The 14,461-nt window shown below is 55.0% G+C and overlaps 1 protein-coding gene across 1 annotated transcript in view; it reads right to left on the bottom strand.

Moving 5' to 3' along the window:
• Positions 1–447: 447 nt before the first annotated feature.
• RGS9BP (regulator of G protein signaling 9 binding protein) overlaps positions 448–14,461 on the bottom strand; it is a 56,731-nt gene continuing 42,717 nt past the window's right edge. The window contains exon 2 of the mRNA XM_076069540.1: positions 448–693. Coding sequence (XP_075925655.1) covers positions 448–693 — 246 coding nt within the window. The remainder of the gene's footprint in view (positions 694–14,461) is intronic.

Below are 14,461 nucleotides of genomic sequence, written 5' to 3'. Positions count from 1 at the left end.
GCCTCCTCTCGAGGGTGCAGGCGGTGCAACTGCATCGGGGCCCAGGCCCCTGGCTGTAAAGTGCGTGGGGCGGTGTGGGGGGGGGGGGGTTGGACAGAGGCGGAGGGGGGGGGGGTCACGACTTGCACCTGGACGGTCTAATCCAACTGCTCTGCTCTATTGACCTCCTTTACTCCTCCTCCTCCTGACGTCACACACCCTGACGTATATAGTATGTATGTTGAACTTCTTTTGCACCGTACGTATCCCTTGTCTAACGTGCATTGTATAGTGCCGCTTGATGCTGGCCGCTGGGCGATTTTTTTTTTGGGGGGGGGGGTAGGGCCTTTGCGTCCTGTGCTCAGAAATCGGGATATTGGTTTAGTTTGGTTGAAATCGATTTCTTGACCCCCCTTCCCACCCCTGCGCCCCCCCCCCCCGTTCACCCCCACCCCCCCCCCCCCCGTCTCATGCGAACATGACCACGGCTGCGGCGAGCACGAGGGCGAGCAGCAGCGCCCCTCCGCAGAACGCGGCCACGAGTCGGCGGCCCGGGTCGCAGCACGGCTCCCCGCGGGCCCCCTCTTCCGTGAGCATGGCCACGGACGAGCCGCTGGCCGTCGAGTGAAGTTCGGCGCCGGGTTCCCGCGCGGCCACCACGGACCAGCGCGGCACGTTCACCTTGTTCTCCATCTCGTTGAGCATCGTGCCGAGCTGCGGAGGGGTCAGAGGAGACAGCGAGGAGACAGCGAGGGGGAGGTTAGCAAAGGCAGTTTGTCAGCTATTCGACTACTCCCGGGGTTCGACCCCCTAACACCAGCGATCTGTGGTCAGCACGGAACCGCTGCACAACAGGGCACGGCAGATGCGGTTACCTCCTCCGTCAACGTAAAATGAAGAGCGGTCCGCAACGTGACTCATGTGGTCACTAGAGCCAGACCGTGGATCAGCTGATCCCACACTGCTCCCTGCACCTCCGATTCACAGACCATGGATCAGCTGATCCCACACTGCTCCCTGCACCTCCAAATCACAGACCATAGATCAGCTGATCCCACACTGCCTCCTGCACCTCCGATTCACAGACCATAGATCAGATGATCCCACACTGCCTCCTGCACCTCCAAATAACAGACCATGATCAGCTGATCCCACACTGCCTCCTGCACCTCCGATTCACAGACCATAGATCAGATGATCCCACACTGCTCCCTGCACCTCCGATTCACAGACCGTGGATCAGCTGATCCCACACTGCCTCCTGCACCTCCAAATCACAGACCATAGATCAGCTGATCCCACACTGCCTCCTGCACCTCCAAATCACAGACCATAGATCAGCTGATCCCACACTGCCTCCTGCACCTCCGATTCACAGACCATAGATTAGCTGATCCCACACTGCCTCCTGCACCGCCGATTCGCGGGCAATGTCACCGAGATTCACCCAGCCTCCAAAGAGACCGCTGAGTGGCTTCATAACCTCGGTATCAACACAGATACCTCTGCTAACTTCACTTCGACATACACAGCAGCAGATGTTGTTATCGACTACAACTTTGATAATAGTGCTGTTTGTTGCAGGTCGCTTGACGTTTTGAGCCTTTGTATGTATGTTAAACTTTCTTCGCACCGTGCGTAGCTAACCGTGCTAATCGGAGGTGCGGAGACGGACAACAAACCAAACACAAAAAGCAGTTTTAAAGAAATTCGTTTTCAATCTCGATTTAAAAGTACATAGCTCCATTGGCTTCCTAATATCGAAAGGAAGAGCGTTCCAGACGGCCGCAAAAGCGCATCTGAAAGTGCGCGATGCAGTGACCGTCTTTGTTCGATGGCGGGGGGGGGGTCAAGTCTATCCATATCCACTGTTGACTTTCTCACAAAGTTGTACTAATTTTATCGACCCCGGAAATAGGGAAGGATGATGGGTTGAAGTCAACAACCGCATGAGCCACGTGGCTGGATGATTTCACTTGCCGATGTTGAGGTGAAATCGTTATTTTTTATGCGTGGGCTGCCTTTACGGCCAATACAGTATTATGATAAAAAAAATTAGTCTATTTCTGGTCAAATCGTCGTGTGTTACATGTCGATTTTTAACCAGAACCCTCCACCACCCGCCAGAGCTAAGTTAAGTTGTCACACCATGGGCAAATGTGCCAATTATAATATATCTGTATCCTTTTTTTTTTAAAGCAAACCGGATTGCTTGCCTATACAGTAGACACCTGACAGTTCATCACCGTTGATTCAAGCAAAACCTGTCTCTGCTGCCGATGAGACACTGAATGTCGAAACGGGTCTAGGGTTTGTTTGTCTTGATTACCAATGCCGCTGCCGAGATACACTCTCAGAAGGCCGTGCGGCTGATGGGATGTGCAAAACCACTTTTTTGTCATATGTATATATTTATATTGTGGACACAGCTATGCGAAGACAGCTAATTGTCTGCTTATCTCCATACATATAAAAGGGAAATTTGTGAATGTGTGTCTGTTCAAAATGTTTAGCGTACTTCCTGACATGCAACAAACTGGAAATTTGCCATGGGGGTACTTTCCAGACTGTACACCATGCAAAAATTATAAAAATATATTTTTTTCTTTTTGGGGGGGGGGGGGGGAGCTCAATAATGCATTTATTTTTTGCACGGCAAGTGAGTTGGACATCAAATCTGTCACGTGACCCACGCATGTGAAAGCGTAACGCATTGTAGTGTAGTGGTTAGCGCGCCGTGCTACGAACCCGGCGACCTGAGTTCGATTCCCGCTCACGGCCACCACCGATGACGATTATTTTAACCGGTCCTGGGCCTCCCCAGCCTCAAACGACTAACTGCTGTGGTGTGTGAACATCGCCACTGGGGGGGACAAAGGCGGCCGGGCGTGGTGGATCCAAGTCCCGAGCGAAGCCTGGTAGTACAGTTAGTCTATAGCACAAGGTGCTTAAAATGTGTTATACTAAAATGGGACTATCGTTTTTTAATGGAAAAAGAACGGATAACGCACTGTAACATGATAACAAATGTACGTGAATAGCTTGAAAAAAGTCCAAGTCTCCCACTTGTTCACTGCACATTTCGTCATTTGTTTCCACTGTTGTGCCAAATGCCCAAGCAGTGGCCACATCTTTCGATCGCTCTTGTGACGTCGTCCTCAAGGCATTGTCCGTTAGGTATTCCTCTCCTTCCGGTTCATTCCATTTTTTGTTGTTTTATTTTCGTGGAGAGGGAGGCAGCCGTGGTTCGGAGACTAATTGCGATCACATCTCGAGAAGCTGTAGAGAGACAGTGGGTGCGTTGATTTGATAGAGAGGTGGGGGGGGGGGTTAGTTGGTCAGAGGTTAGGGCATTCCAGACAATGGGCATAGCAGAGAAGAATGAGTGACCCTCCACCCCTCCCCCCGCCACGGACCAAAGGTTGAACGGAGCACTTCGACTGCAAGCATTGGATGTTGGAGCAGAGAGTGCGTGGAGGGGAGTAGAGTGAGATGAGAGGGGAGAGGTAGGAGAGTGCGTGGAGGGGAGAAGAGTGAGTTGAGAGGGGAGGGGTAGGAGAGTGCGTGAAGGGGAGTATAGTGAGATGAGAGGGGAGAGGTAGGAGAGTGTTTGGAGGGGAGTAGGAGTGAGATGAGAGGGGAGCGGTAGTAGAGTGCGTGGAGGGGAATAGAGTTGGAAGAGAGGGGAAATGTAGGAGAGTGCGTGGAGTGGAGGATAGTGAGCTGAGAGGGGAGAGGTAGGAGAGTGTGTGGAGGGGAGTAGAGTGAGATGAGAGGGGAGAGGTAGTAGAGTGCGTGGAGGGGAGTAGAGTTGGAAGAGAGGGGAGAGGTAGGAGAGTGCGTGGAGTGGAGGATAGTGAGCTGAGAGGGGAGAGGTAGGAGAGTGTGTGGAGGGGAGTAGAGTGAGATGAGAGGGGAGAGGTACGATAGTGAGTGGAGGGGAGTAGAGTGAGATGAGAGGGGAGAGGCAGGGGAGTGCGTGGATGGGAGTAGAGTGAGTTGAGAGACGAGAGGCAGGGAAGTGTTTGGAAGGGAGAAGAGTGAGATGAGAGGGGAGAGGTAGGGGAGTGCGTGCAGGGGAGAAGAGTGAGTTGAGAGGCGAGAGGTAGGAGAGTGCGTGGAGGTGAGTAAATTGAGATGAGAGGAGAGAGGCAGGGGAGTACTTGGAGGGGAATAGAGTGAGATGAGAGGGAAAAGGCAGGGGAGTGCGGGGAGGGGAGTAGAGTGACATGAGAGGAGAGAGGCAGGGGAGTGCATGGAGGAGACTAGAGTGAGCTGAGAGGGGAGAGGTAGGAGAGTGCGTGGAGGGGAGTAGAGTGAGCTGAGAGGGGGGAGGTTGGAGAGTGCGTGGAGGGGAGTATAGTGAATATGAGAGGAGATAAATAGGAGAGTGCGTGGAGGGGAGTAGAGTGAGCTGAGAGGGGAGAGGCAGGAGAGTGCGTGGAGGGGAGTAGAGTGAGATGAGAGGGGAGAGGTACGAGAGTGAGTGGAGGGAAGTAGAGTGAGATGAGAGGGGAGAGGTAGGGGAGCGCGTGGAAGGGATTAGAGTGAGATGAGAGGGGAGAGGTAGTGGAGTGCATTGAGGGGAGCAGAGTGAGATGAGAGGGGAGATGTAGTAGCGTGCGTGGAGGGAAGTAGAGTGGGATGAGAGTCGACAGGTAGGAGAGTGTGTGGAGGGGAGTAGAGTGAGATGAGAGGGGAGAGGCACGGAAGTGCGTGGAGGGGAGAAGAGTGAGATGAGAGGGGAGAGGTAGGAGAGTGTGTGGAGGGGAGTAGAGAAAGTTGAGAGGGGAGGGGTAGGAGAGTACGTGGAGGGGAGTAGAGTGAGATGAGAGGGGAGAGGTACGAGAGTGAGTGGAGGGAAGTAGAGTGAGATGAGAGACAAGAGGCAGGGGAGTGCTTGGAGGGGAGAAGAGTGAGATGAGAGGTAGGAGAGTGCGTGCAGGGGAGGAGAGTGAGTTGAGAGGTGAGAGGTAGGAGAGTTTTTGGAGAGGAGTAGAGTGGGATGGGAGAGGAGAGGCAGGGGAGTTCGTGGAGGGTAGTAGAGTGAGATGAGCGGAGAGAGGTAGGAGAGTGCGTAGAGGGGAGTAGAGTGAGGTGAGAGGGGAGAGGTAGGAGAGTGCATGGAGGGGAGTAGAGTGAGATGAGAGGGAAGAGGCACAAGAGTGCGTGGAGGGGAGTAGAGTGAGTTGAGAGACAAGAGGCAGGGGAGTGCTTGGAGGGGAGTAAAGTGAGATGAGAGGGGAGAGGTAGGAGAGTGCGTGGAGGTGAGTAAAGTGAGATGAGAGGAGAGAGGCAGGGGAGTACTTGGAGGGGAATAGAGTGAGATGAGAGGGGAAAGGCAGGGGAGTGCGGGGAGGGGAGTAGAGTGAGATGAGAAGGGAGAGGTAGGAGAGTGCTTGGAGGGGAGCAGAGTCAGATGAGAGGAGAGAGGCAGGAGAGTGTGTGGAGGGGAGTGGAGTGAGTTGAGAGGGGAGAGGTAGTAGAGTGTGTGGAGGGGAGTAGAGTTGGAAGAGAGGGGAGATGTAGGAGAGTGCGTAGAGGGGAGGAGAGTGAGTTCAGAGGCGTGAGGTAGGAGAGTGCGTGGAAGGGAGTGGAGTGAGCTGAGAGGGGAGAGGTAGGAGAGTGCATGGAGGGGAGTATAGTGAGATGAGAGGGGAGAGGTACGAAAGTGATTGGAGGGGAGTAGAGTGAGATGAGAGACGAGAGGCAGGGAAGTGTTTGGAGGGGAGAAGAGTGATTTGAGAGGGGAGAGGTAGAAGAGTTGCATGGAGGGGAGTAGAGGTGGATGAGAGGGGAGAGGTAGGAGAGTGCGTAGAGGGGAGTAGAGTGGGATGAGAGAGGAAAGGTAGGAGAGTGCGTAGAGGGGAGTAGAGTGGGATGAGAGAGGAGAGGTAGGAGAGTGCGTGGAGGGGAGTAGAGTGGGATGAGAGAGGAGAGGTAGGAGAGTGCGTCGAGGGGAGTAGAGTGGGATGAGAGAGGAGAGGTAGGAGAGTGTGTGGAGAGGAGTAGAGTGAGTTGAGAGTCGAGAGGTGGGAGAGTGCGTGGAGGGGAGTAGAGTGAGATGAGAGGAGAGAAATATGAGAGTGCGTGGAGGGGAGTAGAGTGAGATGAGAAGGGAGAGGTACGAGAGTGAGTGGAAGGGAGTAGAGTGGGATGAGAGGAGAGAAATATGAGAGTGAGTGGAGGGGAGTAGAGTGAGATGAGAGGGGAGAGGCAGGGGAGTGCGTGGAGGGGAGTAGAGTGAGATGACAGACGAGAGGCAGTGGAGTGTTTGGAGGGGAGAAGAGTGAGATGAGAGGGGAGAGGTAGGAGAGTGCATTGACGGGAGCAGAGTGAGTTGAGAGGGGAGATGTAGTAGAGTGCGTTGAGGGAAGTAGAGTGAGATGAGAGGGGAGAGGTAGGAGAGTGAGTGGAGGGGAGTAGAGTGGGATGAGAGTCGACAGGTAGGAGGGTGCGTGGAGGGGAGTAGAGTGGGATGAGAGGGGAGAGGTAGGAAAGTGCGTGGAGGGGAGTAGAGTGAGATAAGAGGAGAGAGGTAGGAGAGTGTGTGGAGGGGAGTAGAGTGAGTTGAGAGCGGAGAGGTATGAGAGTGAGTGGAGTGGAGTAGAGTGAGATGAGAGGGGAGAGGTACGAGAGTGAATGGAGGGGAGTAGAGTGAGATGAGAGGGGAGAGGCACGGGAGTATGTGGAGGGGAGAAGAGTGATATGAGAGGGGAGAGGTAGGAGAGTGCGTGGTGGGAAGTAGAGTGAGATGAGAGGGGAAAGGTAGTAGAGTGTTTGGAAAGGAGTAGAGTGAGATGAGAGGGGAGAGGTACGAGAGTGAGTGGAGGGGAGTAGAGTGAGATGAGAGGGGAGAGGCAGGGGAGTGCGTCGATGGGAGTAGAGTGAGTTGAGAGACGAGAGGCAGGGAAGTGTTTGGAGGGGAGAAGAGTGAGATGAGAGGGGAGAGGTAGGAGAGTGCGAAGAGGGGAGTAGAGCTTGAAGAGAGGGGAGAGGTAGGGGAGTGCGTGCAGGGGAGGAGAGTGAGTTGAGAGTCGAGAGGTAGGAGAGTGCGTGGAGGTGAGTAAATTGAGATGAGAGGAGAGAGGCAGGGGAGTACTTGAAGGGAATAGAGTGAGATGAGAGGGAAAAGGCAGGGGAGTGCGGGGAGGGGAGTAGAGTGACATGAGAGGAGAGAGGCAGGGGAGTGCATGGAGGAGACTAGAGTGAGCTGAGAGGGGAGAGGTTGGAGAGTGCGTGGAGGGGAGTATAGTGAATATGAGAGGAGATAAATAGGAGAGTGCGTGGAGGGGAGTAGAGTGAGCTGAGAGGGGAGAGGCAGGAGAGTGCGTGGGGGGGAGTAGAGTGAGATGAGAGGGGAGAGGTACGAGAGTGAGTGGAGGGAAGTAGAGTGAGATGAGAGGGGAGAGGTAGGGGAGCGCGTGGAGGGGATTAGAGTGACATGAGAGGGGAGAGGTAGTGGAGTGCATTGAGGGGAGCAGAGTGAGATGAGAGGGGAGATGTAGTAGCGTGCGTGGAGGGAAGTAGAGTGGGATGAGAGTCGACAGGTAGGAGAGTGTGTGGAGGGGAGTAGAGTGAGATGAGAGGGGAGAGGCACGGAAGTGCGTGGAGGGGAGAAGAGTGAGATGAGAGGGGAGAGGTAGGAGAGTGCGTGGACGGGAGTAGAGTGAGTTGAGAGGAGAGAAATAGGAGAGTGCATGGAGGGGAGTAGAGTGAGGAGGTGAGAGGGGAGAGGTAGGAGAGTGCGTGGAGGGGAGTAGAGTGAGTTGAGAGTGGAGGGGTAGGAGAGTACGTGGAGGGGAGTAGAGTGAGATGAGAGGGAAGAGGCACAAGAGTGCGTGGAGGGGATTAGAGTGAGTTGAGAGACAAGAGGCAGGGGAGTGCTTGGAGGGGAGAAGAGTGAGATGAGAGGTAGTAGAGTGCGTGGAGGGGAGTAGAGTTGGAAGAGAAGGGAGAGGTAGGAGAGTGCGTGCAGGGGAGGAGAGTGAGTTGAGAGGCGAGAGGTAGGAGAGTTTTTGGAGAGGAGTAGAGTGGGATGGGAGAGGAGAGGCAGGGGAGTTCGTGGAGGGTAGTAGATTGAGATGAGCGGAGAGAGGTAGGAGAGTGTGTGGACGGGAGTAGAGTGAGGTGAGAGGGGAGAGGTAGGAGAGTGCATGGAGGGGAGTAGAGTGAGATGAGAGGGAAGAGGCACAAGAGTGCGTGGAGGGGAGTAGAGTGAGTTGAGAGACAAGAGGCAGGGGAGTGCTTGGAGGGGAGTAAAGTGAGATGAGAGGGGAGAGGTAGGAGAGTGCGTGGAGGTGAGTAAAGTGAGATGAGAGGAGAGAGGCAGTGGAGTACTTGGAGGGGAATAGAGTGAGATGAGAGGGGAAAGGCAGGGGAGTGCGGGGAGGGGAGTAGAGTGAGATGAGAAGGGAGAGGTAGGAGAGTGCTTGGAGGGGAGCAGAGTCAGATGAGAGGAGAGAGGCAGGGGAGTGTGTGGAGGGGAGTGGAGTGAGTTGAGAGGGGAGATGTAGTAGAGTGTGTGGAGGGGAGTAGAGTTGGAAGAGAGGGGAGATGTAGGAGAGTGCGTAGAGGGGAGGAGAGTGAGTTCAGAGGCGTGAGGTAGGAGAGTGCGTGGAAGGGAGTAGAGTGAGCTGAGAGGGGAGAGGTAGGAGAGTGCGTGGAGGGGAGTATAGTGAGATGAGATGGGAGAGGTACGAGAGTGATTGGAGGGGAGTAGAGTGAGATGAGAGACGAGAGGCAGGGAAGTGTTTGGAGGGGAGAAGAGTGATTTGAGAGGGGAGAGGTAGGAGAGTTGCATGGAGGGGAGTAGAGTTGGATGAGAGGGGAGAGGTAGGAGAGTGCGTAGAGGGGAGTAGAGTGGGATGAGAGAGGAAAGGTAGGAGAGTGCGTAGAGGGGAGTAGAGTGGGATGAGAGAGGAAAGGTAGGAGAGTGCGTGGAGGGGAGTAGAGTGGGATGAGAGAGGAGAGGTGGGAGAGTGCGTGGAGAGGAGTAGAGTGAGATGAGAGGAGAGAAATATGAGAGTGCGTGGAGGGGAGTAGAGTGAGATGAGAAGGGAGAGGTACGAGAGTGAGTGGAGGGGAGTAGAGTGGGATGAGAGGAGAGAAATATGAGAGTGAGTGGAGGGGAGTAGAGTGAGATGAGAGGGGAGAGGCAGGGGAGTGCGTGGAGGGGAGTAGAGTGAGATGACAGACGAGAGGCAGTGGAGTGTTTGGAGGGGAGAAGAGTGAGATGAGAGGGGAGAGGTAGGAGAGTGCATTGACGGGAGCAGAGTGAGTTGAGAGGGGCGATGTAGTAGAGTGCGTGGAGGTAAGTAGAGTGAGATGAGAGGGGAGAGGTAGGAGAGTGAGTGGAGGGGAGTAGAGTGGGATGAGAGTCGACAGGTAGGAGAGTGCGTGGAGGGGAGTAGAGTGGGATGAGAGGAGAGAGGTAGGAAAGTGCGTGGAGGGGAGTAGAGTGAGATAAGAGGAGAGAGGTAGGAGAGTGTGTGGAGGGGAGTAGAGTGAGTTGAGAGCGGAGAGGTATGAGAGTGAGTGGAGTGGAGTAGAGTGAGATGAGAGGGGAGAGGTACGAGAGTGAATGGAGGGGAGTAGAGTGAAATGAGAGGGGAGAGGCACGGGAGTATGTGGAGGGGAGAAGAGTGATATGAGAGGGGAGAGGTAGGAGAGTGCGTGGTGTGAAGTAGAGTGAGATGAGAGGGGAGAGGTAGTAGAGTGTTTGGAGGGGAGTAGAGTGAATTGAGAGGGGAGCGGTAGTAGAGTGCGTGGAGGGGAGTAGAGTTGGAAGAGAGGGGAAATGTAGGAGAGTGCGTGGAGTGGAGGATAGTGAGCTGAGAGGGGAGAGGTAGGAGAGTGTGTGGAGGGGAGTAGAGTGAGATGAGAGGGGAGAGGCAGGGGAGTGCGTGGATGGGAGTAGAGTGAGTTGAGAGACGAGAGGCAGGGAAGTGTTTGGAGGGGAGAAGAGTGAGATGAGAGGGGAGAGGTAGGAGAGTGCAATAAGGGGAGTAGAGCTGGAAGAGAGGGGAGAGGTAGGGGAGTGCGTGCAGGGGAGGAGAGTGAGTTGAGAGGCGAGAGGTAGGAGAGTGCGTGGAGGTGAGTAAATTGAGATGAGAGGAGAGAGGCAGGGGAGTACTTGGAGGGGAATAGAGTAAGATGAGAGGGAAAAGGCAGGGGAGTGCGGGGAGGGGAGTAGAGTGATATGAGAGGAGAGAGGCAGGGGAGTGCATGGAGGAGACTAGAGTGAGCTGAGAGGGGAGAGGTTGGAGAGTGCGTGGAGGGGAGTATAGTGAATATGAGAGAAGATAAATAGGAGAGTGCGTGGAGGGGAGTAGAGTGAGCTGAGAGGGGAGAGGCAGGAGAGTGCGTGGAGGGGAGTAGAGTGAGATGAGAGGGGAGAGGTACGAGAGTGAGTGGAGGGAAGTAGAGTGAGATGAGAGGGGAGAGGTAGGGGAGCGCGTGGAGGGGATTAGAGTGAGATGAGAGGGGAGAGGTAGTGGAGTGCATTGAGGGGAGCAGAGTGAGATGAGAGGGGAGATGTAGTAGCGTGCGTGGAGGGAAGTAGAGTGGGATGAGAGTCGACAGGTAGGAGAGTGTGTGGAGGGGAGTAGAGTGAGATGAGAGGGGAGAGGCACGGAAGTGCGTGGAGGGGAGAAGAGTGAGATGAGAGGGGAGAGGTAGGAGAGTGTGTGGAGGCGAGTAGAGTGAGTTGAGAGGCGAGAGGTAGTAGAGTGCGTGGAGGGGAGTAGAGTTGGAAGAGAGGGGAGTTGTAGAAGAGTGCGTGGAGGGGAGTAGAGTGAGTTGAGAGGCGAGAGGTGGGAGAGTGCGTGGAGGGGAGTAGAGTGAGATGAGAGGAGAGAAATAGGAGAGTGCATGGAGGGGAGTAGAGTGAGGAGGTGAGAGGTAGGAGAGTGCGTGGAGGGGAGTAGAGTGAGTTGAGAGGGGAGGGGTAGGAGAGTACGTGGAGGGGAGTAGAGTGAGATGAGAGGGAAGAGGCACAAGATTGCGTGGAGGGGAGTAGAGTGAGTTGAGAGACAAGAGGCAGGGGAGTGCTTGGAGGGGAGAAGAGTGAGATGAGAGGTAGTAGAGTGCGTGGAGGGGAGTAGAGTTGGAAGAGAAGGGAGAGGTAGGAGAGTGCGTGCAGGGGAGGAGAGTGAGTTGAGATGCGAGAGGTAGGAGAGTTTTTGGAGAGGAGTAGAGTGGGATGGGAGAGGAGAGGCAGGGGAGTTCGTGGAGGGTAGTAGAGTGAGATGAGCGGAGGGAGGTAGGAGAGTGTGTGGACGGGAGTAGAGTGAGGTGAGAGGGGAGAGGTAGGAGAGTGCATGGAGGGGAGTAGAGTGAGATGAGAGGGAAGAGGCACAAGAGTGCGTGGAGGGGAGTAGAGTGAGTTGAGAGACAAGAGGCAGGGGAGTGCTTGGAGGGGAGTAAAGTTAGATGAGAGGGGAGAGGTAGGAGAGTGCGTGGAGGTGAGTAAAGTGAGATGAGAGGAGAGAGGCAGTGGAGTACTTGGAGGGGAATAGAGTGAGATGAGAGGGGAAAGGCAGGGGAGTGCGGGGAGGGGAGTAGAGTGAGATGAGAAGGGAGAGGTAGGAGAGTGCTTGGAGGGGAGCAGAGTCAGATGAGAGGAGAGAGGCAGGGGAGTGTGTGGAGGGGAGTGGAGTGAGTTGAGAGGGGAGAGGTAGTAGAGTGTGTGGATGGGAGTAGAGTTGGAAGAGAGGGGAGATGTAGGAGAGTGCGTAGAGGGGAGGAGAGTGAGTTTAGAGGCGTGAGGTAGGAGAGTGCGTGGAAGGGAGTATAGTGAGATGAGATGGGAGCGGTACGAGAGTGATTGGAGGGGAGTAGAGTGAGATGAGAGACGAGAGGCAGGGAAGTGTTTGGAGGGGAGAAGAGTGATTTGAGAGGGGAGAGGTAGGAGAGTTGCATGGAGGGGAGTAGAGTTGGATGAGAGGGGAGAGGTCGGAGAGTGCGTAGAGGGGAGTAGAGTGGGATGAGAGAGGAAAGGTAGGAGAGTGCATGGAGGGGAGTAGAGTGGGATGAGAGAGGAGAGGTAGGAGAGTGCGTGGAGGGGAGTAGAGTGGGATGAGAGAGGAGAGGTAGGAGAGTGTGTGTAGAGGAGTAGAGTGAGTTGAGAGTCGAGAGGTGGGAGAGTGCGTGGAGGGGAGTAGAGTGAGATGAGAGGAGAGAAATATGAGAGTGCGTGGAGGGGAGTAGAGTGAGATGAGAAGGGAGAGGTACGAGAGTGAGTGGAGGGGGGTAGAGTGGGATGAGAGGAGAGAAATATGAGAGTGAGTGGAGAGGAGTAGAGTGAGATGAGAGACGAGAGGCAGGGAAGTGTTTGGAGGTGAGAAGAGTAATTTGAGAGGGGAGAGGTAGGAGAGTTGCATGGAGGGGAGTAGAGTTGGATGAGAGGGGAGAGGTAGGAGAGTGCGTCGAGGGGAGTAGAGTGGGATGAGAGAGGAGAGGTAGGAGAGTGCGTGGAGGGGAGTAGAGTGAGTTGGGAGGGGAGAGGTAGGAGAGTGAGTGGAGGGGAGTAGAGTGGGATGAGAGGGGACAGGTAGGAGAGTGTGTGGAGAGGAGTAGAGTGAGTTGAGAGTCGAGAGGTGGGAGAGTGCGTGGAGGGGAGTAGAGTGAGATGAGAGGAGAGAAATATGAGAGTGCGTGGAGGGGAGTAGAGTGAGGTGAGAGGTAGGAGAGTGCGTGGAGTAGAGTGAGATGAGAGGGGAGAGGCAGGGGAGTGCGTGGAGGGGAGTAGAGTGAGATGACAGACGGGAGGCAGTGGAGTGTTTGGAGGGGAGCAGAGTGAGTTGTGAGGGGAGATGTAGTAGAGTGCGTAGAGGGAAGTAGAGTGGGATGAGACGGGAGAGGTAAGAGAGTGTGTGGAGGGGAGTAGAGTGAGTTGAGAGGGGAGAGGTATGAGAGTGAGTGGAGGGGAGTAGAGTGAGATGAGAGGGGAGAGGTACGAGAGTGAATGGAGGGGAGTAGAGTGAGATGAGAGGGGAGAGGTAGGAGAGTTGCATGGAGGGGAGTAGAGTTGGATGAGAGGGGAGAGGTAGGAGAGTGCGTGGAGGGGAGTAGAGTGGGATGAGAGAGGAGAGGTAGGAGAGTGCGTGGAGGGGAGTAGAGTGAGTTGAGACGGGAGAGGTAGGAGAGTGAGTGGAGGGGAGTAGAGTGGGATGAGAGGGGACAGGTAGTAGAGTGTGTGGAGAGGAGTATAGTGAGTTGAGAGTCGAGAGGTGGGAGAGTGCGTGGAGGGGAGTAGAGTGAGATGAGAGGAGAGAAATAGGAGAGTGCGTGGAGGGGAGTAGAGTGAAGTGAGAGGGGAGAGGTAGGAGAGAGCATGGAGGGAAGTAGAGTGAGATGAGAGGGGAGAGGTAGGAGAGTGAGTGGAGGGGAGTAGAGTGAGATGAGAAGGGAGAGGTACGAGAGTGCGTGGAGGGGAGTAGAGTGAGATGACAGACGAGAGGCAGTGGAGTGTTTGGAGGGGAGAAGAGTGAGATGAGAGGGGAGAGGTAGGAGAGTGCGTGGTGGGAAGTAGAGTGAGATGAGCGGGTAGAGGTAGTAGAGTGCATGGAGGGGAGTAGAGTGAGATGAGAGGGGAGAGGTAGGAGAGTGAGTGGAGGGGAGTAGAGTGGGATGAGAGTCGACAGGTAGGAGAGTGCGTGGAGGGGAGTAGAGTGGGATGAGAGGGGAGAGGCACGGGAGTGCGTGGAGGGGAGAAGAGTGAGATGTTAGGGGAGAGGTAGGAGAGTGTGTGGAGGGGAGTAGAGTGAGATGAGAGGGGAGCGGTAGGAGAGTGCGTGGTGGGAAGTAGAGTGAGATGAGAAGGGAGAGACAGGGGAGTGCGTGGAGGGGAGTAGAGTGAGTTGAGAGGCGAGAGGTAGTAGAGTGAGTGGAGGGGAGTAGAGTGAGCTGAGAGGGGAGAGGTGGGAGAGTGCGTGGAGGAGAGTAGAGTGAGATGAGAGGAGAGAAATAGGAGAGTGCGTGGAGGGGAGTAGAGTGAGTTGAGAGGGGAGAGGTAGGAGAGTGCGCAGAGGGGAGTAAAGTAAGTTGAGAGGGGAGAGGTAGGAGAGTGCGTGGAGGGGAGTAAAGTGAGATGAGAGGAGAGGGGCAGGGGAATCCATGGAGGGGAATAGAGTGAGATGAGAGGGGAAAGGCAGGGGAATGTGTGGACGGGAGTAGAGTGAGTTGAGAGGGGAGAAGTAGGATAGTGCGTGGAGGGGAGTATAGTGAGATGAGAGGAGAGAAATAGGAGAGTGCGTGGAGGGGAGTAGAGTGAGATGAGAGGGAAGAGGCACAAGAGTGCGTGGAGGTGAGTAGAGTGAGTTGAGAGACAAGAGGCAGGGGAGTGTTTGGAGGGGAGAAGAGTGAGTTGAGAGGGGAGAGGTAGGAGAGTGCGTGGAGGGGAGTAGGGTGAGGTGAGAGGGGAGAGGTAGGAGAATGCGTGGAGGGGAGTAGAGTGAGCTGAGAGGGGAGAGTTAGGAGA

Source organism: Petromyzon marinus, chromosome 25 (genome assembly GCF_048934315.1).
Source record: "Petromyzon marinus isolate PM22_M1 ecotype Great Lakes invasive population chromosome 25, UKy_Petmar_22M1.pri1.0, whole genome shotgun sequence".
NCBI lineage: Eukaryota > Metazoa > Chordata > Hyperoartia > Petromyzontiformes > Petromyzontidae > Petromyzon > Petromyzon marinus.
The sequence above is the reverse complement of the archived record's forward strand: the minus strand, read 5'-3'. Positions and strand labels throughout refer to the sequence as shown.